The following is a 26,374-nucleotide window of genomic DNA, read 5'->3' on the forward strand; positions in this document are numbered from 1 at the left end:
ATGCAACTCCAGTTCATAGCCCTGGCCATTGCAACCTGTCTGTCGATACGTGAGTGCGCTATTTCCCCCTACCCCCTTTCCTGCAATAGGTTTATTTTGCTCTTAACCAGTGCAGCGGGAGTTGGGCTGGTTAAGAAGTATTACGCATGCAAGTGATGATTCCGCGGTTTTAAGGGTATTTATGCTTTCTTTTCCGAAACTCTAAACATACGACATCTTTAACACCGAAGGTGCCTTGCTCTAAGGTCTGATCAAATTGCGCGCGTCTATACCGGGTCGCGCTTGCAAAGAATCGCACGTGCTCGTTCCAGAGATAGTCTCAGATGCTATGTAGCCCTCAATGGAATGTAGGTACCTTGGAAAAGATCTCATTGAAATTGGCCGCCAGGACGACTCTATCATAATTTCTTTACTTGACATGATTAGTTCTGAGTGAAGTTTTAAACGTACCATATTTTCGTACTGCTGTCATCACATGACAGTCATCACTGCTGTCATCACATGACATGACACATGACAAAAAACGGCTGTGGTTCTTGTTTAATCGAAACCTTTTCGAAGCAAAGTATATGACAATAACTCTGGAGTTAATTCTAAATAAGCTATGTGTATGTATGTCTATTTGATCAATGCAGTAAGTCACCATACATAACTAAATATAGTTATTCACCAATACAGTTTCACTTGTCTTCCATCTGCATAGTAGTGGAAGGGCTGTAATTATTTTTGCACTGTTCAGAAACATTTTACACATTTAATCATGCTGCAAACGCCCCGTAATCTCTCTAATAAGACTGTGGGTTGCAACCACGGTTAAAGTTTACGAGAATAGTAAGCCTGCAAACAAGAACTCGCACAAATGTCGTAGCATTACCGGGCATGGCGGTAAGTTGAAATAAATAGAAGCTGCTTGGAAAAGTTCAAATTTGGCCAGATTGGTACACCCCGAAAATAAAATAATGCGAGGGAGAGCTCAAAAAGAATTGGCGAACTAATGGAAATTCATATATATTCCGCGAAAGTTGAGAGAAGCACAAAATTTTAGCTTAGCACGGTCCGTATGGCTAGGCTACCTCAGAATGTCTGACTGGAAATACTTCTTTGCAGAACTCCCCCTTAATTTTCTTACTGCGAAACCTTCATATTACGTAACTCTTCATTAGGTGCACTTTGTTTAACATGTAACCAGGCTCCACCTTCATTCTCGAGAATCAAACTGTTTAAAATGGTTCTTGAACAACACGAACAGAAAGAAACCTACAATGTACCGGCCAGTGTAGGGGCCGAGAAGCGTACTTGCTCCGGAAACTTAACTTATTTCTTAATCCTAACAAAATTCTAAAACACATGCCGATTCCGATTCAAGTAGCGGTGATAGATGTTTGGTATTATTTTGCCTTTCGTATGAGTTCCCACATTTTAAGCAAAAACAGACGCCTATGATAATGTCATGTATACGTTAAATTTTAGGCATATATTTCTGTCCACTTCGCATATATGCAGAGAGCGTCTCAGTCAGAGTACACACAGCGGAGTAATTTTCTCTTGATATACCACGCTACTAATCTCGTGGATGCCATGATTTGAAGCGCAACAAAAACACACGGACGAAGAACAGTGTAGACGAGACAGACGAGACAGGCGCCTGTCTCGTCTACACTGTTCTTCATCCGTGTGTTTTTGTTGCGCTTCAAATCATGGCATCTATTCAAGAAGTTCTTATCTCGTGGAATACCCACGAATACAAAACAAAGTGAAAGGCACAAATGAACAAGATTTTCGGCTTGTGTCAGTAGCTTCATTTGCCCTTTCTTCACTTTGTTCTTTGGGTTGATACAGATGAAGTGCGGTGCTGTTTAAAGTTGAATACTGGAATTCGGGGCCTACGCGCTGATAGTAGTTAAATCTCAAGTTCACAGGAGGCAGATGTGATGCTACAAAGTTTTCTTTGAGGAACCAGCGTAGATAATTACTCCGCCTGAACATTTGCTTCTTAGCGCCAGTATCGGAGGCATGTTAAAGTGCGCAGCCATGCAGTGTGCGATTTGTTTAGCAATGAACCACAAAAGACATATCAATATGTATCCAACTGTTTTTCGTTTTAGGCATCCTTGTGGATCACGTGACGGGTGATAGATCCCCAGTCCCGAACAACTGAGGTTCTTTTATTTTAGCTCGCCCAGCTGTCACGTTTTGAACGGGCAACAAGTAAAATTCGCGAACTAACCCACCCTAATAAGGGTACACATGCGTTTATTCAGGTTATTTATCGGCATTCAGCTAAATCTTCTGATTAGATGTTGATTTCATGTATTTCTCTCCTTCATTAAAGCGCGCTGATTGGAAGCGATTCTACACATGTCCCAGGTTGTGGCGTGAACGCTGACCATCTAGCCCAACCACAAGCGGCTACTCGTCACTTCGAATCTGCTAACGCTCTCGACCACCTCGGAAGAGAAGTTACCCGAGAAAAGCGGAATGTGCAAGGTTCATCCGAGTACCTGCCTTCCTTCAGGAACAACCCGGATCAAGAGAACAGTTTTAGCAGCGGCCTCGTGGGCCGCATCGCCACCTCTTTTCTCGAGGCGAATGACCTCTCTGCGCTCACCGTGGCAGACATCGAGCGGGTGGCTAAGGTTAAGTTGGAGCCGCAGGCACGGAGATACTACTTTTCGGGAGCCGATAAAGAGCAGACGCTCAAAGAAAACACCGCAGCGTTCGACAGGTGAGATTTTAGGTGGGTAAACACATGCCCCTTTTTTAAAGGGACCCCGCAACACGTTTTCAACTTTTTTGAAATCTTAAATGCTTGCAGAACGTTGCCACCCAACACACCCAGTACTTAGATTATGGGGTCGTCAAGGACCTCAGCCAGAAATTACTGCTCTATGCCCATCATATAACTTGGAAACTCGCTCAAAATTTTTTTCTCTCTTTCCCAGTCTGGACGTTTCTCGACGGCCCGAATTACGTCACTGAGGCCACGTAGTGACTGTTGGGCGGTTTTCATGCATTTGCAGCAATGAAAGCTTTTCGATAGCAACTTTAAAAATAAAGCCACAAAAACAAAGCAGAAACAGAAGGCGTATCTGGTACGACGAGCAAATCACGCAGTGCCGCTCCGTGCTGGCGATAACTGTAGCTTTCGCAGTGCTTCCAGGCGCGAAGGGAAGAGTGAAAGCGTTTGATAAAAGTGTTGCAGGGTCCCTTTACGCCTGGGCACAAATGCGACAATGACCCATTATGTGTTCTGCAAACGGGTCGACCTTGTTCTGTTGTCGCTCGGGTTAGTCGACCAGATTTAGCGTAAACCTCCAAGGTGAAGTGCGCTTCTGCGAAGAAAAAGTTGGCATTCACCTGAGATGAAGCCCTACGGCTACAAACCCAGCAAACCACGTTACGTCGTGCAGATATCCCGGATACCTCAGCAATCGACATTGCAGATGTCCAGGAGACGTACCGTTGGGATCAAATATACATATATTCAACGTTGCTACAACTGCAAAAACCCGTCTAAATCACACGAAGGATAACGTACAATAGACGTCTCATAGTACTTTTATACGCTGTTTACGAGGCGTTACTTTAGTGGTACGTCTTCTGGATATTGTCGTGGTACGCATGCAAGCGTATATAGATGTCTATTCTACATTGGTTTTCTGTGTTTGGCACAAGCATTAGTTTTTTTATATTCATGGCATGCGTACGTTAGTATGATATTGTTGAGATGAACCTGTATGCCTGAAATTCACATTCTTTATACATTATTTGGAAGTTTGGCCAGCCCCCTTTCCAAGGTTGCCTACGTGTTGTGGGCATTTATACCTCAAATATGTCTTACTAGCTATTGAGCAGTGTTTGCTGTTACTTGTCACCTGGTTTCTAGATTAATGTGTTTCCACTTTTGAAGTGCTGCATACTGCATGAAGTCTTATATGTGAAGTGCCAAGCTGACCACACACTCTAACAGAAGCACACGAAGCACAGCTCTAAACAAGAAATGTCGCATCGAAAACAAGAGGCAGTAAGTAACAGCAAGCCAGTCCTGATCAGCACAAGCGTCCTGGACACTAAGGCAACCACAGTAGCGTCATCGAATTGTACCGTACAGCACGGCTGTACAGGCCTTCTGCAAATAAACTATCACAGAAACAATTCAAAAATTAAACTAATTAAAATGATAGCCTCCCATCCTATCTGTAAGTACCTGCAGCTGGGTAGTAAGAACGCTTTCAAAGTACACATAAAACACAGAAGAGTTCGGGTAAAACAGTTTATATTGACTTCCAAATTATGTAATATGCTTTCGCAACACAACTACTTTAATTTTCATGCCTATCTGCCCTGGCCCACAGGGTACACATTGTACAGTTACAAGAATAGTACGGATATTCATGACCATAAAAAGTCACACACAGCAGAAAGGTTGACGAAAAATAGGAAGAAAAGCAAACATCTAAACCCAGGGTACAAGCACAAGATAGTTATGCAACTTGAAATATCGCACATTAAAATAATTGGGTGAAAAACAACGCAAGAAAAGTGTGAAAACAAAGAAATGATTGAATGGTGGTTATAAAAATGCAGCAAATTTACGGAAATAAATAAGTTCACACGTTGTGAAAAGTTTGTGGAACAAAGGAAGATTCCGAGTAGACTGTAGGACTTTCCTTGGTAGCTGCACAGCGGCATTTCAAGTGGATGTAAAATTTTCGTTCGCATTCTCCTGTCGCTATGTTCTTCGCTCTCTAATGTAACAATATAGCAATTTTCACAGCTTTACGCACCAACTTGACCAACAATGTGCTTTGCTTTGAAGTTCCCAAGAGTTATGCTTAGAAACTTGACACTGAACGGGGGTCTGCAATGCACGCCTCCGCAGAACAAACCTTGCAGTGCGAACGTTGGTATACCCAGGGGATACTACCAGGTGCTCTCGTAGGAAGCATCATGTTTCACCGATCTAACGCAGGCTTCGATTTCGTCCCCGGTATCTGGTGGATGTGTCCGTTGTCAACATGACGACGACTGTCCTGGGCCGTCGTATCTCGCTCCCCGTCGGCTTTTCTCCGGCCGCAATGCACATGTTGGCTCACCCGGATGGAGAAGCAGGAACGGCTAGAGGTACGAAAACTTTCCTCCGTTAAGTATATGCCATACACATTGAATAACTACTAAGACCATTCTCACTAAAAGCGTTCAACTTAAATTGAGGAAGGACGACTCAGCGAGCAATGGAACGGAAGATGATAGGTGTAACATTAAGGGATAAGCAGAGAGCGGAGTGGGTCAGGAAACAAACGCGTGTTAAGGACATATTTGTAGAAATTAAGAAGAAGAAATGGGCGTGGGCGGGGCATGTAATGCGAGGGCAAGACAACCGTTGGTCATTAAGGGTAACAGAGGGGATCCCTAGAGAAGGCAAGCGTAGTAGGGCGCGGCAGAAAGTTAGATGGGCGGATGAGATCAAGAAGTTTGCAGGGATAAATTGGTCACAGTTGGCACAGGACCGGGGGAATTGGAGAATAATGGGAGAGGCCTTCGCCCTGCAGTGGGCATAGATAGGCTGGTGATGGTGATGAAGGCTATTCTATACTATATCTAACCGACAGTAAGAACAATGCACGAGAGTATGGCAAAGGATGCATGTGAGGAAGTATTGAAAAGACTGTCCTGTGACAAATCCTTGTCAAGCGGAGTGTTGTCTTAGCGTTAATGACAGCTTTTACCACATACAGGGTGTTTCACCAAAGGGTAAGTAATTTTATAAAATAGGATATCTGAGGTAAAATTCCTTTTCTTGCGCGAAGTTATCAGGGGACATCGCGGACGCAGTAAAACGAGTTCTAATTCCTTTTTAGTGCATAAATTACCTACATAGTACTTGTTAATTTCTTTCAACTATTACAGTTAGGGGTGTAATTGTAATTTGGAAATTGTAGAAGATCATCAGTCAACCTGTTATCCAGACTCAGATTTGCGAAAATGTAATTGCCCGCAGACTTATGGGCTTAGTACTTTAGTCCTCCGGACGCGCGCTTCTGGAGCTTGGCGGCCGCAAAGCGCCGCAAAGTCATGCCCACGTGTTGACGTCGTTCAGAACTCCACATGTCACACGTACGCCATGCTTTTTCACGGGCGGGCTAGAGGGGGCGAGCGCCTCCGCTCTAGCCCGGCCGTGGCTTTATCTTGCGTCGAATGAAAAGTAGGGCGGCGTACTCTGTGTGACGTCAGCACGTGGGCATGGGTTTGTGGTACTTTCTGGCCCTCGAGCTCCAGACGCGCGCGTCTCGAGGACTGGAGTACTGAACCCATAATTCTGCGGGCAATTACATTTTCGCAAATCTAACGCTGGATATGAGGTTGACGGATGATCTTCTACAATTTCTACATTACAATCACATGCCTAACTGCCATAATTAACAGATCAATTAACAACTGCTAGTTAATTCTTGCCCTAACCAGCAAATGAAACTTGTGCCCTTGCGTCCGCCATGGCCCCTGGTCATTTCGAGCAACAAAAACAATTTTATTCCGGAAAAGCCTAGTTTATAAAATTACTTAAATTATGTCCTGAAAACCCTGTATATGCTCCAATGTAGAATCGGTTGCAACTCGATTTGTAAATCGCGGCGGGCTAGGCTCACAGCACAATTCAGATCAAGGTTCGCCGCCAAGTTTTCTAGCATGAAGTGCCGTAATTATGTTGTGAAAACATGACGTCAGACAAGGTGCGGACAGGTCACTAATTGTTTCGACAGGCAAGGAGTTTGTTTAATCTCGGTCCTGCCCATGTTTGCACATTATCAGTGCAAATAATTATAAATAAAACTCGACAATTCTCTAAAGGCCGTGTTTTCAACCTGTAATTTGTATACGGGATTACATAGCAAGATTACTCAAGCACAATTGCGCAATGTTTCTTTTTCTACAACACCTTAAATATAACCCAACATCCGCATTGAATAATGTTCAAGTCAATTTCCGAAAATAAATGAAAAGCGGTGTTTATAACGTATTCTGATGACAAGCCTTAAGCTCCGGCGCAGCAAATCAGTGAGTGCAAAACTGCCGTAAATCAAGTAATGAGCGTCAACCATGAAAACAATAATAATATCTGCCGTGAGTACCTCGAAAGGGCCAAGTTGGCGCGCTGAAAGCATTGCCAAAAATAGAAAAAAAAACAGCTGGCATTTTACTTCGTAACATACAAATGTTACATACAGCCTGTTACAGCCCATGACGAGACTCAAACTGGAGTTTTACTTTTGTGTGTGTGTGTGTGTGAGAGAGAGAGAGAGAGAGAGACAGAGAGAGAGAGAGAGAGAGAGAGAGAGAGAGAGAGACAGAGAGAGAACGTTTATTGAAACAACAGGGACGGGGTAGGGGAGAAAAAGAGGAGCTGTGGGCGGCCATCCTATTCCGGTAGGCCGTGTGCCGCGGCTGCCATCCTTGCCCGAGAGATCAGGACCTCCTGGTCAGGGTGTCGAACCGGAATTTTTTTGGGTTCGGTTCGGGTTCAGGTTCAAGCCTTTCGGGTTCGGTTCGGGTTCAGTTCCAAAGCACCATTCCGTTCCGGTTCGAACCGGTTCGAACCGGTTCAAACGGGTTCAAACGGGTTCGAAGAAAAAAAGCAGACGTGTTTTTTTTCTGTTAATTTTCTGTGCTCGTTTTTTGTTTTCTTATCAAGCAGGCATAAAAACGAAGTCATAATGAATGTTTCTTTGTGCAAATATTTTGTCTTGGCCAAACTAACTCGATCCTGGAACATTTTTTTTTCAACTTTTTTCTAAATCTTGAGTGCTTGCAGAAAGTAGTCAACCAACACATCCTTTACTTAGATTAGGGAGTCGCAAAGCGCCTCAGCCAAAAATTACGACTCTCTCCTCATCAGATAACTTAGAAATTCGCTTTAAATATTCTTCCCTTCTTCCCAGTCTTGGCGTTCTTCGACCGCTGAATGACGTCATTACAGCGGTGTAGCGGCTATTTGCCGCCTTTCCTTAAGTTGCAGAATAGAACGCATTTGATAGCCACTTAAAAAAAAAGCCACAAAAGCGAACCAGAAACGGAAGCTGCATCCGCAGCGACGAGCAAATCACGCACTGTTGCTGCGTGCTGGAAATAGCTATAGTTTTCGCAGTGCTTCCAGATGCGCAGAAGAGTGAAAGCGTTTATAGAAAGTGTTGATTGATTTTTATTTATTTATTTATTTATTTATTTATTTATTTATTTATTTATTTATTCATTTATTTATTTATTCATTTATTTATTTATTTATTTATTTATTTATTTATTTATTGTTGGGTTTAACGCCCCGACCCACCGCAGGCAATGAGGCGCGCCATAGTGGAGGGCTCCAGATTAATTTTGACCACCTGGGGATCTTCAACGTGCGCCGAAATCTCGTACACACGGACGTTTTCGCTTTTCCCGTCCATCAGGAAAGCGGCCGCCGCGGCCGAGAGTGGAACATGCGTCCTTGGGCTAAGCAGCGCAACGCTTTAGCCACTGCGCCACCGTGGCGAGTTTATCTAAAGTGTTCAATAGCTCCTTTAACTGTACAAGCTACTGCAAAACGTTTTCTATGGTAGTGTGACGAGTATGTGGCGCCCCCCCCCCCCCCCTCCCCAATTTTCGTTGCCGCTAAGTTCGGTGGCCCTGCCAGGCTCGGTGGGAAACATTGTGCACGGCTGGCGAATCAACACCGACGAGCACAGCCGCTCGCGATCAGTCACCGTCACCACCAGCACGCTGCGGGTCGTCACTCGGGTGGAGGGTTCTACGACCTTCCCACGTTCACGAATGCGGGCCAAATCGTGACAAGTAGGTCAACGATTACAACAATAATTGAAGCGAAACAAAAGGTTCGTTGGGACACTTAAGGCTGCCTATCTGTATAAATGTGAAAGCATTACTCTTTATGGCCGCAAGTTTAGCTTAATTAATTTAAGTTCGTTCATTTTCATGATTTAATTTTATTTTATTCTGGGCTCATACCACTGCAATTTTATGCACCACAGTTGTTTTCTTGAGGAAACAAAAAATATGGCAGTCGATTATGGTAGTCACTAATGCGAAATTTTAGCACAGCGCGAACTGTAATCTTGTCGGCGACGGCGCATAGCTGCTGTGTCTTAGGAAGTGATCCTGTCCTCAATAAATGCACGACGGCATGCGATATACTATGTCGTTATCTCGCAAGGCGTTGCTGGCGTGGAGCATGTCTCGCGCGGTCTGGAAATTTCGCCCTCCCCTCCCACTTTCGCCGTATTTTCGTCCTCCGCTTTCCTGCTCACTCTATCTTCGGTCGCGTCTTCGTTCTCTCAGTTACAACGAGGCCGCCGCTGAGAAACTACGCAAAACCACAAGAACGGGCGCTTAAGGGCTGCGCTCTAACGCATGGCTCTTCAGAGCCACCGCTGTGCCGCCCTGTGATCCACTCTCTTCGCCGACCAGTGACCGGCCGCACATCGTCTCCAAATAATGCGTCCTCGCCACAGTCTTCCCGAAGGCGAACATGTACCCTCCTGGCCAGCTGGCAGCGCCCCGGTGCCTCCAGCGCCTCCCCCATCTGTGCATCCTAACCAGAATATTCTGCAATGGGCAACCTCCCTGCGCGCTGTCTTTTGCCTCGACCTATTATAAGCAGACGACCCGCCTGTCCACAATCGTTTTTTGGTACCTTTGAGTGTCGCCGTGGTGGGGCATTTTGCGTCTCCCCCCCTTCCGGCGGCTCGTGACGGGCCGCCCCTCATCCCCAAATCATGCATCGACCAGCTCGGACCTGCAGGACCAGCAAAGCCTGATCCACCCGAGCAGCGACAGCACGCGGCTACCTGGACTAAGGCGGCCGCCCATCTGCTCTAAATATGTAAAATAAACGTTTGTTCCTCCTCCTCACCAGAATGTTCTGCCTGGCAGGCAGGCAGACAAGCAGGCGGGCAGGTAGTTTACTGGCAAGCAGGCGGTCTTTTTGGCGGGCAGGAGAGCCTACGCGCCCGCCATCTTTTTTTGGATCCATCAAATGTTACGCACGCACGCACGCACGTTCGCACGCACGTTCGCACGCACGCACCCCTATTTTCGCACAATGAGGCAAAAAAATTCGCATTGTAAATAAATCGGTTGGTCTGCTACGCTTTTCATCTACCCCAAGTTTCAACGGCGCTTCAGCTTTAACACTAAATCATTAGCAGTGCTAGAAGTAGAAAACAGTCCGGCGTCGGCGTTAATTTCCTACTGCTAAGCGTGGAAGGTGGCAATTAAAGCAATTTCCTTCTGCCATCTTTTATCTGCTAACAAAGCTGTTAGAAAGAAAGAACGGCTATAAAGGTTCATTGGACGGCGTGTATAGGACGGCATTGGATAGGGAACCACCAGAGATAGAAACTTGCTAGTGGCCCTTCAGCGACCGATGAGAGTGATTGGGCTCTAGTAAAGATGATACTCAAGTGAAGTCACAAGCAGCAGTAATGATCACTTGTAGAGACAGAGAGAGAGAGAAAATTAAGTTGAATTAAATCGAGGCAAAGGTGCAGCGAAGTGTCCTCATTCGAGGGGGCCAAATCGACAGTCGTTTCCATCAAGAGCAACTGATCTTCCAGGCTGGAGCTGGCCGTGGCTGTCTCCCAAATCTCTATGGAAACGTGGCGGTTGGGTGGATCTACGGTACACTTGTCGCAGCCGCCTACTATGTGTATGAGGTTCCCAGGCTCTCCACAGAAGCGACGAAATAGAGAGAGTTGTGTCCCGTCAAAGAGGTGGAGTCTGGTGGAAGGTGTATGCCCGCAGGGCGCGGAGTAATCTTTCCTGGTTAATCGGTAGCGATTTGTGCGGGGAGGAATACGTTCTACGGAAGAGGCTACAGTGCAGAGTAACTTCCTTGTCTGTGACAGCAGGATGCATGCACTTGGGCCCGGCTTCATCAGCGCTGGCTAAGCGGGTCAAATCTCGAGCAACGAGGTTGGTGATCTTGTTTGCCGGGGATGCCAGTATGAGCTGGTCTACAATCGTGACTGTCTCATTGGTGGTCTCCCAGTGATCATTGGAAGTGTTGTAACATGCAATCGATCGTTGTCAAAGTTGGGCCACGCCTGCTAAGAGACTGTTGTGAGAGTTTTGGCGCCGCTTCCTCAGCTTCAAGGGGGCTGTGTTCGGGGGTTGAGATGCTACACCTGTGAGAGGCTGCAGAACGGTAGCACGAAGAAAGAGAAGGTATTGAAGAATGCTGTCGGGCATCTCTTCCATCACACCAGTTGATCGTTCCTCCCTTTTTCCTTTCAGTTTATAGTTTCTTTCCAACCGTCTCCCCTCATATATATATACACGTTTTGAAAACGCTTTGATGAATGTAAAATATGCATTAGGCAATTAGTTATTAACTTTAGTGCGATATGTCAATTTTGGTATAGAAACAACATAACAGCGCAATACGGGCATAAAGAAAGACCTTTTATAGCATTCAGGTGGTCGTCACATAAATTTGCGGCTACTTTGTGCCTGACAAAATTTCCTGATTGGTCCAGAAGGAGAACGCTGCAAAAGTTCCAAATACCAAGGACCCCAAAGATATCATGTGTTGTCCGACCGTCTAATCCGCCTTAACTGACCCGCTAATTCCTGTAATCCAAATTAATCAACACACCAGTCCAACTAATTCACATTAGCTCATTCACTCGCCAAACTAATCCACCCCAGTCTACCCGCTAACCCGCATTAATCGACTTTAATCCATTCGCCTGTTAAGTTTAAGGTTGAGCAGATTCAAGATAACATGAAAATGCTATCAAATATACTTTAAAAGTGGAAATTAGGATCCCCTATTTTTTTATATCTCATGTTCTCTTAGAGCAGTACCCAAAGGACACAACGGCACTGTATACAAGAAAATGTGACGTTAACTTTGAGAACTACGAGTGTTTGTGTCTCAGTGCTGTTAGTATATAACTGTCCATTCAAACTAAAATAAGTGGAAGATATGGATTTGTTGTTGATGGTGTCCCTGAAGGCCTTCACAAGCGGACAGGGATGCATGCGAATTAACAGCACATTGAAAACTTTACACGATTTTAAACACCATGCGGATAGAAACCATGAAGAATATTCCATGATATGTTGCCTCGGATCATGCGTTCTAACTTAGGTTATACTAAATGTAAAAGATAATTGGGAGAGATGGGCAGTACCTAACGCAAACTGATAGTATATACGGACAACTTTACATTAAATTGAGGGCATTAGTTAGTAGAGAACATGATGGGCCGTGGGAACTGCAGACTATGCAAAATATTTCATGGTGCTGTCTGGCGAGTGGCAAAATATCTTCAGACGCAAGGTAGGGTACCGAAATGGGAAACTAGAAATCATATTTTTGAGGCCCCGGAACCGGTTCGGAACGGTTCCTTCGATTCGTTCCGGTTCGGGTTCAGTTCCAAAATGGCGTAAAAAATACGGCTCCGGTTCAGTTCCGGTTCCAGGCAAAAATTCGGGTTCGGTTCCGGTTTTCGGTTCGGTTCCGGTTCCGGTTCGACACCCTGCTCCTGGTCTTCGAGCTGGCAGCTCTGCCACGCGCACATCCACTGCTCAAGGGTAGGGGATCTGGGTGGTGGAGGGTTGGTGGGGCACGTCCAGACGAGATGACCTGAAAGGTAACTTTTATGAATTCACAAGGCCACTGACTTTTTTGGTTTTAAACTTCGGTATAAGCCACATTGCTATCGCGTAGCTTGCTCGAGTCAAGCAATTATTCATGCATCACAATTCCTGGTTATAAACCAGAAGCCTAGTTCTAGAACTGGAGCCTATAATTCTTAAGAATAAAAATACCAGCATTCGGCAAACAATGGGGTGCTTAATGCAAAGAACAGGCGGACTACATCTCTTATATACGGGGTAAACAATCGATATGCTAGTAGAAGTTTATAAACGGATGTCTCATCCGAACTTTATATGAGGCCACAAGGCGATAACGTTATTTATAAGTTCTTTCTCAAGAATTTATCTCTGTTGGCACAAAAAAGGCTGGAATGACCAAGTAATACGGCGCCTCAGTGTAGGACCGCATATGTGCTGCTGGAACCTTTCATGTCACTGTTAAGTCTGCTGCGACTAGCCAGTCACCGAGTGCCGCTCAGCGCTGGCGATAGTTTTAGTTTTCGCCGTGCTTCCAGACGCAAAGGAAAGAGTGAAAGCATTTACCAGAAGTGTTGCAGAGTCTCTTAAAAATTACTTTCTCAGCATAACTTGCTGTAAATTGCCAGCAGTTTTCTTCAGCAACCTTTACTGGTCTTCGCAGCTGCCCAAGACGCTGATACGGTGATGATCCTGAGTTCGTTCAGCACCAAGACCATGGAAGAAGTGCGCAGGCAGGCTCCTCGCGCGCTGCTCTGGTTCCAGACATACCTGTTCCGAGACCGGTCGCTCACGGAGTATCTGGTCAAGCGAGCCGTCAAGGCCGGATATTCCGCCATAGTGCTTACGGCGGACTCGCCCGTGGTTGGACATAAACTAGGCCCAACCAAGAACCGTTTTGTTCTGCCGCCAAACATCACGTGAGTCAAACGCAGCACCTTCACGAAGGAGGAACTCAGTTTAATTGCGAGGCTAAAGAAATGAATTACACAATATTTATGAAGGCGCGTCATGAGTGTGATCGCATAAATATGAACCCGCATAATAGAGTTCCCACGTAAAGGTCTGTTTACAAGGGCATGGCCACTTAGTAGCGGAGCAGCGTGTTAAACAGCAAGCAACCTTGCATCTTGTCTGGTATGCAAGCGTGGTGGAGGCTTGTAGTGGCTTCCAGATATTCTTACACTAAAGTATGCTGGAAAAGAATTTGCGATGAAACATTTTTGCGCAACTCGGCGTGTTCCAAGGTAATTCTTCTGAGGCAACTGACTGCAGACGTAAACGCGATCGGGTTACTAACGGGTCTTCCCAAATTATCGCAAAAGCTCTATTGCCAAAGGTGGCAAGACAGCTATCGCTAGGCTTTAAATACCGCAACATGGTGTTGTAATGTTTCATAACTTTTTTTTTATTTTGCACAGCTATAAAACATTTGCAGCCAGAAATATTCGTCTGGAAGTGCCTGTTCTCTTTGCCGTCCCATTCATAGGACTCGGAGAAGTTGCTTCACGGAAGACATTTTCCATGGGCTGCAATTAACATATGTCCAGCGAGATGCCTGCCTGTAATACCGGTGCCCTCATGCGAACAACAACAAAAATTTACGTGAGAACAATAAATATCAACATGGGTATGCTGGGATAGAGCCCAACAACAATGCTAGCAAAAAGGCTGTCACTACATCCAATTAAAAGTGTCACGCCCCAGCCATTGGTACATCAGTAAAAATCGGAAAAGAAAACAAACCGATCGGTTTAAGCGCTTCTGGTAAGATCACTGCTTACACGCAATATCTGCAGGCCGACAAACTGATGAAGGGAACATGAATAATTTAAAGTTAAATGTTTGGTAACATTTCCCGTCTATATATTAATTTAGCACTACAGATGACCAGTTTTGTGTTGGTGCACTTCACGTCTTTTGGTCACAGCGGCACATTTAGGCCCCACACGGCTGGCATAGTTCATATTGCTTCGTTTTCTCTCTATGAATAATATGTATAGTACCAGTACTTACAACTCTCTCAATTGTAGTTTCGCCAACCTGGCCGGTGCCCCAGGTGGCGTGTCTTCCGACGTGATGACTGGTGCCGAAGACGTGGTGGACGAATTCATTTCGCCGTCAGTGTCGTGGAAAGACGTCGCCTGGCTTCGACAGACGTCCGGCCTGCCGGTCGTTGTCAAGGGAGTCCTTACCGGTGAGTTCACGCCTACCAGCCGCAATATTGAAAGGCAGTGGTTCCATGGATGCACTGTGCTGCTTTAAATTTTGTGCACAACCAATATACTTTCTGTCTCAATATTGTTACATTCGCCAAATGTACGCACAGAGGAAAATGTTTGCGGCCGTGGGTGATGGGCAGCGCCAGAGTGCTGGATATCGGCACTATACGTTAGGCAATACTCGCGAGAATGTTTTTACGGCGAAGCTGTATCTCGCTACCCACCGGTGGTCGTCAATGTCCGTCCATCTATGCATCAAGTCGACGAGAAAGAAATTCTAGTCACCAGCTTCTCGCGAATGTCATGTAGCGCGTGAACTCATGTAGGTATCTTCGAGAAAACCATACTGAAATCAGCCGCTAAGACGACTCTACCAGCAAGCGGAGTGGTGGTTAGTTCGTCGTGAAGCTGTAAACGTTACAGAATTCCCATCTGCTGTCAATACAGGGCCCTCTAAGGAGGGAGTGCGATTTCAAAATACAGCTGTAATTTTTTTCTTTTATCTCAACTATCGCGAAACAAACTATATGACAAATAATTAAAAATTAATCCAGAGGGAATTATGTGTTTGTGACTTTATTCAATCATAAAAAGTCGCCGTGCGTACAGTCATAAGCAAATGTTTACGGACCCCGAAAATAGCAATTTCAGGTCATTTCTCTCCCGGTGGCAGCCCACAGACTCTGGTGGGCGTGCGAGATTTCGTATAATTACTGAAGCATTGCAAAAACGCAGCAAATATTACTTCGGGCTGCCATGCACGGTCAAATAACCCAGAAATTGCTTTTTAAGTGGTCCGTAAATTTTTGCTTTTGACGGTACATTTATTTGGTTATCCACCCCTACAGCTCCGCTGGTATCGCCAGAGTAGTTTGAACTGCTCTAATTTTTTTGTACGCTTGTGGCGTAGCTGAGGCCGCAGTTCAAGCAGCGAACAACGGCGCGGCTGCCATTTTGGTGTCGAATCACGGAGGACGCCAGCTTGATGGAACACCAGCCACGGTACGTATTCCTTTAATAGTCGCGCCGGCGGGGTACCATCTCCACATTTATTCGCTCTTAAAGCACTACTCACCCCATTGTGTTCACTATGCTTGCAGGGTTGTCGGTGGCAGTAACTGCAGCTGCAGTAACGTTACATAACACAACCAGAACTAAATCGCACGATTATGTTTTATTCATTCACTATGTTCTCTGTATTTCAAAAAGACCAGTGCGACTTTATTAAACCCAAATAGAGTGTAGATAACTTTGAAGCATGTATTGGCGAACATAGGGCCGCAATGTAAACTTCTGCCGGCCTACTGGATTTATAGGTTGGTAAATGTGCTCAATCGGCATCTTCCAACTTTTACTCTTGGGCAGGAACGTGTACGTGCACAACGAGAGTATTTTATCAGTTCTTATCTGGTTCTAGAACTCAGTGACTTGTTTATCTTGTAAAAGGGGAGCTGCTTCTTCTGCACCTGTTGAATGCGAAGTGCTAAATATCTCTAGTGGTGTAGTTGCCTATTTGCTGCTTATTAACGTTACAAAGAACATCTGAAAACCGCAGTGCATTATGTTTTGAACCTCTTTGGATGTTCCATTACACGCTAGCTGGGACCCGGAAACCCCGAGCGATGGTACATTACTGAACGGATTGTCCATCTGTTGTCTCTAATCTTCATTACGTAGCCCACTTACCCCACTTTCGCTTAGTTTGTACTCGAATGCCTTCAGCGAATAAAAAAAATTGGGGTAGCATCGCACTCGCGGTGCGACGAGGACGAGGCAAACAGCGAAGCTATCAACCCCACCTAGCTTATCCTTGGTTCGGCTAAGTTTGTGCGTGGTTATGCTTGGAGACTGAGCTAACTTTTCTGCCTGTTGTCGTCTTTAGCGCCCCCAAGAACAATGAACACTCCGTCAATAAATTATGTACAATGCCTTCCTGCTTTGCTCTGAAGCTCCACCTGCAACAGAGGGCGCAGCGGGACGAGCGTTTGCTCAATATTGGACTCGTTCGGTGGCCACTGTTCCGCTTGTGTCGTCTGTCGTGTGGGACGCTAATTAAGAATTTAATTACCGTTACCACTTCTCGGCCTTTTGGCTTCTATCATTTTGGCATTAATTCTTCTCTTTGCACCGTCAAAACTGCGCCACTCGTCGCAACAAGTGATAGAGAGAGCTATCCCGCGACGCTTTTACAAAGCCCTGCTTGTACCAGTTGTAACAAGCCTCCGGCAGCTGGCGGCACGAGTCCTGCCAAAGAACGGTGAGGAAAATCTTCGGTGGGGCCGGCGAGCGACGATGTCATCGCTGGGCGAGGTATTGCTGCACACGTTCGCCGGTAGAACCACCTGCTTAAACAGCATCGCTTTTAAAATCGGTTGTAAGTAACTGCTGCGTGAGCCCATGAGGTTTCTCTAGTTTGCACCTGAGTGATTTTTCTGCACTTACCGCACCAGAAAGTTTTCGTCGGGTGGTATCTCAAATTTGCTTGCAACTGGCACCCACTATGTCCAAACATAGTGTCGGATTGCACCAATCAGGACCTTATGTAGAGCTTGCACTGCGTTTCAGATCGAAGTTCTGCCGGAAATTGTGAGCGCGGTAGGTCGCCGCTTGGAAATCTACCTCGACGGTGGGGTGCGCAGCGGAGCCGACGTGGCGAAGGCGCTCAGCCTGGGTGCCCGAGCTGTGTTCGTCGGCCGACCGGCCGTTTGGGGACTCTCGTACGACGTAAGCCACACTTGCCTTTCGGATTCCTCCTCAATCGAACAGGAAAGTTCTGCACAAAAATCTTCACGTGCAAAATTTTTTTTTCAGGATTATCTTGTCCGTATACCGTTAACGCAGACAGCGTAGGGTGTCTCAAACAATGACGGATTTTCCGCAGTACCGTGACTGAAAGCTCAGAACAATAACACTAAAAACTTACATAAAACTTTGACAACTACACATTATTGCTGAATGTAACGAAATTTACTGAGATATTTCAACGATAGTAATCACCAGCTCTGCGAGAAAATATATAGCCGGAGACGTGAGTATTGGTTAGTTTTGGGTGGTGGGGTGGCTTTTTAAGAAATGTTCTTAGGCACGCAACGCAAGAAGTGTGGTAAAGAGGAGTTGGTTGTTGTTTTTCTTTGAATAAAACTGCATCCTGTTAATTAATGAGCATTTCACAGTTTCTTTAGTAGTGCTCTGCGCCAACACGCACGAAGAGTGGGACATCAACTGAGCCTTCCTTCTTAAGCGCTGTTACACAGAAGACAAGTTGTGCACATGGACAACTCCAGTCTATCGAATTTAAGCTACGCACAGTAGTCATTTTTTTCCTCCGCGTAAGCATTCGTTCTCACTATTTGCAGTCTCTCGCGTGCACCCACCACTAGGCTCGCATATTCTGCAGTGATGTGGCATTATACACTGCCTGAAACAAGCAAAACCTCGGAGCCACCTTTTTAAAAGAAATGTGGTTAAAACGCGAAGCTTCCTCCACTGCAACCTCAGTCAAAGTCAAAGTCCAAAATTTAAACTGCTTAGACTGTGTCGAAATTGTGCAAACGGATAGGCGTCTCCTTCATAACACCAGGAGCCAAGGTTTGAATCCTACCACCATGAACGTTTTTTTTCTTGAGGCGCCTAATGTTCCTCTGTAAATCCAGTTGTGTAAGTTGGCTTCTCTGCAGGCCGTTTTCGCCGTAACAATTGGGATTTTGTGATTTGAGTTTGGCCTTTCATATCATTGGCTTTCGACCACAGCAAGCTTCGCGTTTCATTCATCTTCCACTTCACACATGATCATCATCGTCAAGAGAATGTTGGCTTTTCCTCAGTGCGTTTTGGATCAACGTACCCATCAGTGAGTGGTACAAAGCTTCGTTTTAATAAAAATCATGCCAACAACGCTAACCAATTCCGTTATCCCTGAGCCTAACCTTAACCAGTGATCACCTATGAATGAATTGAGTTCTGTGGTAAGATACCGCGCTGTTTTCGCGCTATTTTTGGGGAATAAAACAAGTCAGTACTACAATTTAGGCGGCTCTGCAAAACAGAACCTCTAAGCACAAAAGCCAGAAGATCACGTTTATTGGTGGGAGCTTTCGTCACCGACAGCGCCGATAATTCAATGTCATCCCAGCCACGTGACAGCGGAGGCACAAAAAGCGGCTCGTGGATTCGCATATTTTCAGTATCTTTCCGTTACACCTCTTTTAATTTTTTTGTGCTAAAATATGCAGAATTGATATTCCGACGTGGCAACCTTACGTAACATCAAAACATTTATTTTTCTTGATCAAACTTTTACGCCGAGTATAATCATCTCTGAACATGCCCAGGCTGAGGAGTTAGTCTGTGATATCGTCAGCGGACCTTGCACGCCTATGAACACATTTTCAAATACTTTTAAAATTGCTGCAAACGTGTTCAGAGTTTCTATTGTTACTGAACGTGATCTGAGTAGCAGCGCAATCGGTCGTCCTGAACCTTAAGTTTTATAGCAGTTCCTCTACCATGGACAAGAATGTTACTTGCTTTTACTAAAGGTACCAAGCAACGCAGTTTGACTATTGGTTGTATATGTGCCTCAGCTATGGCGGATAGTGTAAAAGTTCTGTAGCCATAAATACATGGCTTTGCGGCGGTTCTTAGCTCTTTCCGAATTGCGGATGACAAGAGAAAGAGACTAAACACTTACCCATAGTTCATATTATTTATTGTGTATAGCTTCTGTACGGAAGATACGTTATAGATACCATGGTTTCCACATATTACGCGAATAACTTTTCTGCAGGGGAAAAACGGCGTCGACAAAGTACTGAAGATTTTTAGGACAGAGCTCGACCGAACTTTAAAGCTACTGGGTAAGTTGGCATGACGGGGTCTCTTTCATTTTATTTTCTTTGTGTCGTTTTGATAGCTGTCCCCGGTATCTATTTGTAAAATCTGTGAGTATTCGGTTCCCCAAAATTTGACTAAAGGCCTGGGGAAAATACCTGAGGGTGGCATAAAGATGCAGCGCGACTAAAGTATGCACCAAGCACAATACTCTGCTTTTGATGAAGGCCCTATATGAGGCATCATGCTATGAAATGAAAAAAAATCCCGGGCCATCTCCACTAATCTGAAACCTGGTGAGGGGTGAAGCATGCAGTGTATGAGTGTATTCTTATCGCCTTGGCGTTTTTTTCCAAAGCAGACGAAATCGTTGGGGGGTACAGGTATACAGCTTTGCTGTAAATGCCTGTCTTTGAAGAACGAAGTTCTCTAGCGCGAGGCGTAAACGAGTGTGCCGGTGTTTTTTTAGTACGCGTTACGTTCTATCGCGAAGCGTGAACGAGTTTCCCGGTGTTTTAGTACAGTGACTACATAAGACAAACGACGATTATCATGATGACGACGACGACAGCAATCGCCAACAGCCCTAGCCCCTAAGGGGCTTCGCCCCTAAAAGCTTCGGAAAGGCGCCAGTAAGCACGTTACCCTTCTCGAGCTGATCTTACCTGATCCATAATTGCTACCAAACACAAACAATGCGTATTTCATAAAGTGAATATGTCATAGTCCCAATGCGGCACTTTTTCGCAGCTAGAGTTACGCTTCTTGTCGTCCGTTGTACGTAACAGTTCCCACTTTCCGCGTTTATACTCAAACACTGGCACGCAAGTATATAAATAAAAATTTTCTCGTTGAAACCACCGGTGCACTGAAAATAGAACTTGAATCATTTCGGTATTGCTATCGCTTTCGAAGCTTGTACAGGAGTAAATTTTGTGCGATACTTCGTTCAGATGGCGCCGATAACAAGAACTCTCTTACGAAAGGAGCGTTCGCGCCTAGGCCGATGGCGGTTCATGCTTCCAATTAACAGCGTAGAAATACTCTTGGCATGGCTTAATAACTGTTCTTGCGTACGATTCGATGAACCGTGAAGTGCATCTTGCTCCAAGCTGGTCGTGTGGGAAATACAATGGGGCAAAAAACGACGGGGACAAAGCATATGTATACTTCATTTAGGTGATAGCCCACCTGGCGGTTGGTCAGTCAGCCAGCACACATCCATCAGGCGGGCCGTTGTAAACTGTATGCAACTTTTTAGACCCAAGGTCTCTCTTTAGATCTCTCACTCGCGGGTAAATCTTATTAACACGTGTTGTTTTCAGCATTTAAACTCAATGAGAAGCTTTTCAGACATTTGAATCAAAACGTTTCAATCAGAAATTTTAACTCTGGCTTGACGTTGAATCAAATTGAAGCAGTACGACACGTAGAATCGTAAACACTATTGCCATAGTTGGGAAGAAGCTACTGGCCTGAACACTTCATGGCTGACATCCCACAAGGCGAAAAGATATGCAAAGCAATCTTGATAGTTGAACCAGAAAAGCGAAATATAGAATATTTTCTGTTGAAATCGAAAGCTACATGAAGCGTTTACCAAGCCAACAATCTCATCTGCCAGCCAGCATCGTAGCTCCTGTGAACTTACCTTCAATGTCACATTTTCGTTCTAGGTGAAACAGCCCAATACATGTTTAACGAACGGGCTCAGACTCAACAACGTCCGCTTCCTGAAAACAGAACGCATACTAACAATTTAATTCAATTTGTAGGGTGCCCAAGTGCCCAAAGCCTAAGCCGCAGGTATGTGGTTCACAAGGATCATTACTCCAAGACTCTCTGGAACAACTTTCCTCGTGTGGAACTGTAAGCCGATATAACAAGTAAGAAGCCAAAGAAACGACGCTCTTCTTGTTTCTTGGGAAAATATGTTGTGTTTGTGTATTCTTTAATACCATCTGTGTCAGAGATTTGTACGTCAACGTTATAACTTCGTAGCTAGTGGGCGCACAAAGGCAGTGTGCACGCTCGTTGCCGGCATGCACGTTGTCGGAAACGGTGGCGGTCGCTAGGGGAGTCGCTGATAGGGACCGCCATCGTCCCCGACAACGCGCGTGCGCACTGCGTTTGTGCGCCCACACGTTTCACAGCGACGGAGATGAGAGGGTGACCCCGGAAGTGTCTTTCGATGCGCGATTGGCGAGGGCCATACGCATGCGCACACATATGAGAAGTACATGGATACGTACGCCTGCATATATTGGCGGTATAGTGCACATACACTAGGCGCACATATATTCAAACAGCGACGCGTGCTGCGAGGTGTGTAGCTTCTCAGTCTCACAGCGCATAAACAGGTATGGTCTGCTCAAGCCGCCCAGAGGTTTGTTAAGGTGTTGCATGTAACACTGAATAAAATCTGGGGCAAGGGCTGTTGCTGCAACCTAAGCCCATATCGAACAAAATCCGACTAGCTACCACTCGCTCGACCTATGTATTACTAACATCACCACACTAGCTCCCGACACGTTCACAATGTGATCGCCATTTTTTGAGACTGAGATCTTCTAAGCAATTGGACTAAGATCTTCAGCTAACTTTAAACTCCTAGTACTAGTTCTATACCCAAGCCAAAGTGAATAATATTTGCTAAAGCATGCTTTCTTCTGCTACAAAACATATAATAACTTCGCTGTGAGGCGAAAGAAATGAGACCAAGCGAGAGAATTTGCTGCTGTTTCTAACGTCTATACATTCTTTGTTGTTTTCCTTCCGCACAGATTAGCAACCAAAGAGCTATCTGGCAACTCTCTGGAGTACGAGACATCATCACAACGCGAGACAAGCCAGGAACGATTCCGATGGAGAATTGCTACATACGGTCACCAAAACTTAAATGAGATACGATTGGTGAAGAATACTTGCGGCACACGACCTCGTTTAACGCTTACGGCACAGATAATGATAAATTGTGACCATTTTTCAATTTCGCCATGTAAATATTTTTAAAGCAAATGTGCTTCTGAAACTTATTTTATTTATTTATTTTATTTAAAACATACTGCAAGCCCATTGAAGGGCCCAAGCAGGAGGGGCATCACAAGAAAAAAGAAACATTTAGGCGCAATACACATGGCACACTGATCAAAATAGTTTTAACAAATACAGGAATGCACCAAAGTTACAAAAATACCAATACACGTGGCACACTGTTGGAAATAGATTGTACACATACACAAGAATGCATCAAAATTGAAAAACAATGCCATTCACAATTCCAGTTGTTTAAGGACTTCAACTTCTTCTTAATCTGCCTACAAATGTTCTGTAAACGTAACCCACACCTTAGAAAAAATTCTAACACTAGTACAGAAAATTGTGCTATGGTTTTGGCCCTTGAGTTGAGGTGTGAATCACGTTTGGAAGCTGCTATATGCTTCATAGTATTTTTGTAATACATGTGCATTACAAATGAATGAAGCCTCGTGAGCTAGCTTTTCTTGTTTAAGAATAGCACACAGTCGAACTTGTGCAAGTCCATTTTTTACTAGAAAATGGCAGTACGCTGAAGCAACGGTACGGTAGGCTTTTAGAGTCGGTAAGATACAATCCGCAAAGCATTTTTCTGTAACAATGATTTCTCCTTCAACTTATATCTCAGACGTGCTGATGCATACACTGTTTAAACATGCCATTGGGACCTAAATAGCCGGCCAAGGCTTGAGAATTTCGCGATGCTTCTCTCTTCAGGTCAAGGCCGCAGAAGACCGGAAGTAGAAACAGCTGCGCTTTACACAAATTTCTTGCCCTCCGTACAATAGTTAGTGGTTCATTCAGTAAAATTATCTAGGGAGCAAACAACGAAACCCGGAAGTGCCAGGTAGATATTGATCTGTTTTGGTGACATTTTCTTTGGCGCGAAAATAAAGTGAAAAGAACAAAAACTAAACTGCTTTGGGTTGTAATATTGCTCAATGTTTATCGGGATAACCCGCAATTCTCACTCTTCCCAACAGAAAAAGAAGTGCTAGGGTTTTGGCATCATGGTGATGTTATTGTTGCATTGCTTATTTTGCACTACTTTTCGTATAGGGACAATGACACGTGCCACCTCTCCCTAAGTTCTGGTACAGCTAAATCCCTCCTGCACTTTTATTTTAGCTCTGATAGTAATGCAAGCTTGAAGCACTGAGAACGAAGCCAAAGCATGAAGCCAAAGAAGACGCAGTTGTCTTGAAAAAAACAAATTTATTGGAGCGAACTTGTGCTCCCCTCACAACTCAAAGAATACAGAGGCGGTGAAGCAGCAGTCAACAAAGTGACGTGCGCAGGCGAGTGTCGACGAATCGAATGCCACGGCGTCTGCTCTGCGGGCGTGCGGCATAAAAAATAACGAATGGAACACGTGCTTCGCTTGGCACGCAGATAACACAGCCCTGTGCAGCCGGGCACTAAAGACAAAACTTAAAGAAACAAACCTAATGCAAGTTTCGCGGCAGTACACAAAATCGCGTTCAGAACAGGTGATACCTATTTAGTTGCTGTTCATCAGACTTTTCCCTCAAACTACCACTGTAATCCTGTGTTTCTTTCCACCATGGTATTGCAGCTTACTCTTCAAAAATTTTATGTGAATCTACGGTTTCCGAAACGTGGACGTATCTGTAACATAAAATGAGATGTCCACAATCAAACTTCAGCAAACTGTGCCGCCTCTTTTTGTTTTCCTTGCCGATCGCCATTGACTCACCGTTCGGGCTATAAATCCCTCCAAAGCTGTTTGCTATCAAAACAACAAAACGATGACTACCTGCAGAGCTCTGAAATAAATTGTGTAACCATATCTTGCACTATCCTACCCCATAGGGGCGTGATGCAACAATAGGATTGGTTTTTTTCTTTTATTTAAACATGTTACTCAGCTTTTTCTCTTTTTTACGGTGTTTTACATGTGCGATGAGTCAACTAAAGAACTTTTGCATAATCAGGCACTCGTAGAACTATTTAAACTATCGAGAGGACTTTTGCAAACTGTCCTACTAGAGGTAAGACCAACAGCACAAGAGGCGACGCGTGACGAAGTTCTTGCGTAACTCTTATTTCATTTTTGCATGATGTGCTTTCGATTCGCGCGGATACGCTGTCCGAACTGGTTTTGTCTAGGTTATATAGAAGACGTGCAGTCAATGTTTATCCAAACGCAGCGAGAAAGGTTAAGACCTGTGTAGATTCGCACGGGCTGCTGCCTGGAGCAGAGATGTAAATCATCGGCGAGGGCAGAACACTGGTTTTTATCCTGTTGAGTTTCAGAAACTGCGAAAAATTGAAAAAACCTAATTGCGCACGCGGCCGTGACAACCCCGACACCATAATTTTGTCAGCAGTTTTTTTTAAAGAAAATTGTCACGGAGCCAACGACGACGCAGTTGTCTTGACGAAAAACACAAGTTTATTGGAGCAAACTTGTGTTCCCCTAACAACTCAAACGTATACAGGCGGCGAAGCAGCAGTCAACAAAGTGACGTGCGCAGGCGAGTGTCGGCGAATCGAATACAGCAGCGCCTGCGAGTGTGTCTCGAACCGTCGAATTACAGTACACTGTTGATCAAGGATTTTTCTCTTCGTTTGACCTCAGTTGGACACGTTCTCCTTATCAAAAGAGATAACACGTGCGGCGTAACAATAAAGAATGGAAAACGCGCTTCACTTAGCACACTGATAACACAGACAGGAGCAGCCGGACTGTAAAAAAGAAAACATAAATAAACAAACCCAATGCATGGTTCACTGCAATAAAAGTGTTACAAAAATGCGTCCCGAAAGTTCCAGCAGAGCTTTTCTTCCAAAATCTAGGCATGATTTTACGTCAATGCAATGACTTTACGGTAATGAATAAGACTGCCATTTATATTATTCTATCATCGATTCTTTCGCTTGACTCGACAATGCTTTGCTCTGCAGCGGGCAGCCTTTCTCCATCGAGTTTGGATTGAACGTGCACACGTTTCTGTACGCGATCCCCTGCGAGCCTATTCCGTACCTTCGTACGCGCATTTCAAAACTGGGACAAGTTTTTCGGACATTCCACAAAAAAGGGGAATGGGCTGAATGAGATAACGAGCAAGCGCGAGGTTTGGGTCGTATCAAAGTCATTGCCGATACGTGGACGAATGTAGACACTTCGAAAGCTCCCAAACACCTTCTTCCAACCAAACTCATTTTCAGGCTCTGTATTCTGTGACGTTGAAAGTTCCCCGCCCCGCGAGGGTCACATCGCCACAAACGTTCGTGGTCGAGTTGTGTTCGTTTTTTTTAAATGTTATCGTGCTTGAAAAAAAACAAGAAAAGAGTGTTTTTTCTGACACTTTATCTTGCTGATTTTTCCAACCGCTTACGCCTCTAGGCTGCTTCTGACAACATTCATTTGTTTGTTTGTTTTTGTTCGTTTTGTTTGTTATTTGCAACACAAGAACAAAGCGCATCGTGTAAAACAACCTCTTCCTACAGAAACGCTACCATCTCAGCGGTGTTCACGCACTATTTTCAGGTGATAAGAGAAATACAAAGCACTGGGGGAGCCCTTATAATAACAGAGATCTTCAAATCATCTTTGAAATTTCCATTGACACCCTGAAAATCCACAGCAAAGTAGCCATAAAAGAGCGTAGCTACGATGAGTGTAGACA

The 26,374-nt window shown here is 44.9% G+C and overlaps 1 protein-coding gene across 1 annotated transcript; it reads left to right on the forward strand.

The window, feature by feature from the left end:
• On the forward strand, positions 1–21,565 carry LOC144139681 (uncharacterized). Its single transcript, XM_077671971.1, has 9 exons — positions 1–49; positions 2,368–2,725; positions 4,973–5,124; positions 13,298–13,553; positions 14,667–14,830; positions 15,766–15,857; positions 17,421–17,579; positions 19,642–19,711; positions 21,461–21,565. The coding sequence occupies exons 1-9, from the start codon at positions 1–3 to the stop codon at positions 21,556–21,558; spliced, it is 1,398 nt and encodes a 465-aa protein (XP_077528097.1). The 3' UTR covers positions 21,559–21,565.
• The last annotated feature ends 4,809 nt before the right edge of the window (positions 21,566–26,374 follow it).

The sequence above is a fragment of the Haemaphysalis longicornis genome, unplaced genomic scaffold (assembly GCF_048455015.1).
Source record: "Haemaphysalis longicornis isolate Haplotype H1 unplaced genomic scaffold, Haemaphysalis longicornis Haplotype H1 scaffold_5, whole genome shotgun sequence".
Lineage (NCBI taxonomy): Eukaryota > Metazoa > Arthropoda > Arachnida > Ixodida > Ixodidae > Haemaphysalis > Haemaphysalis longicornis.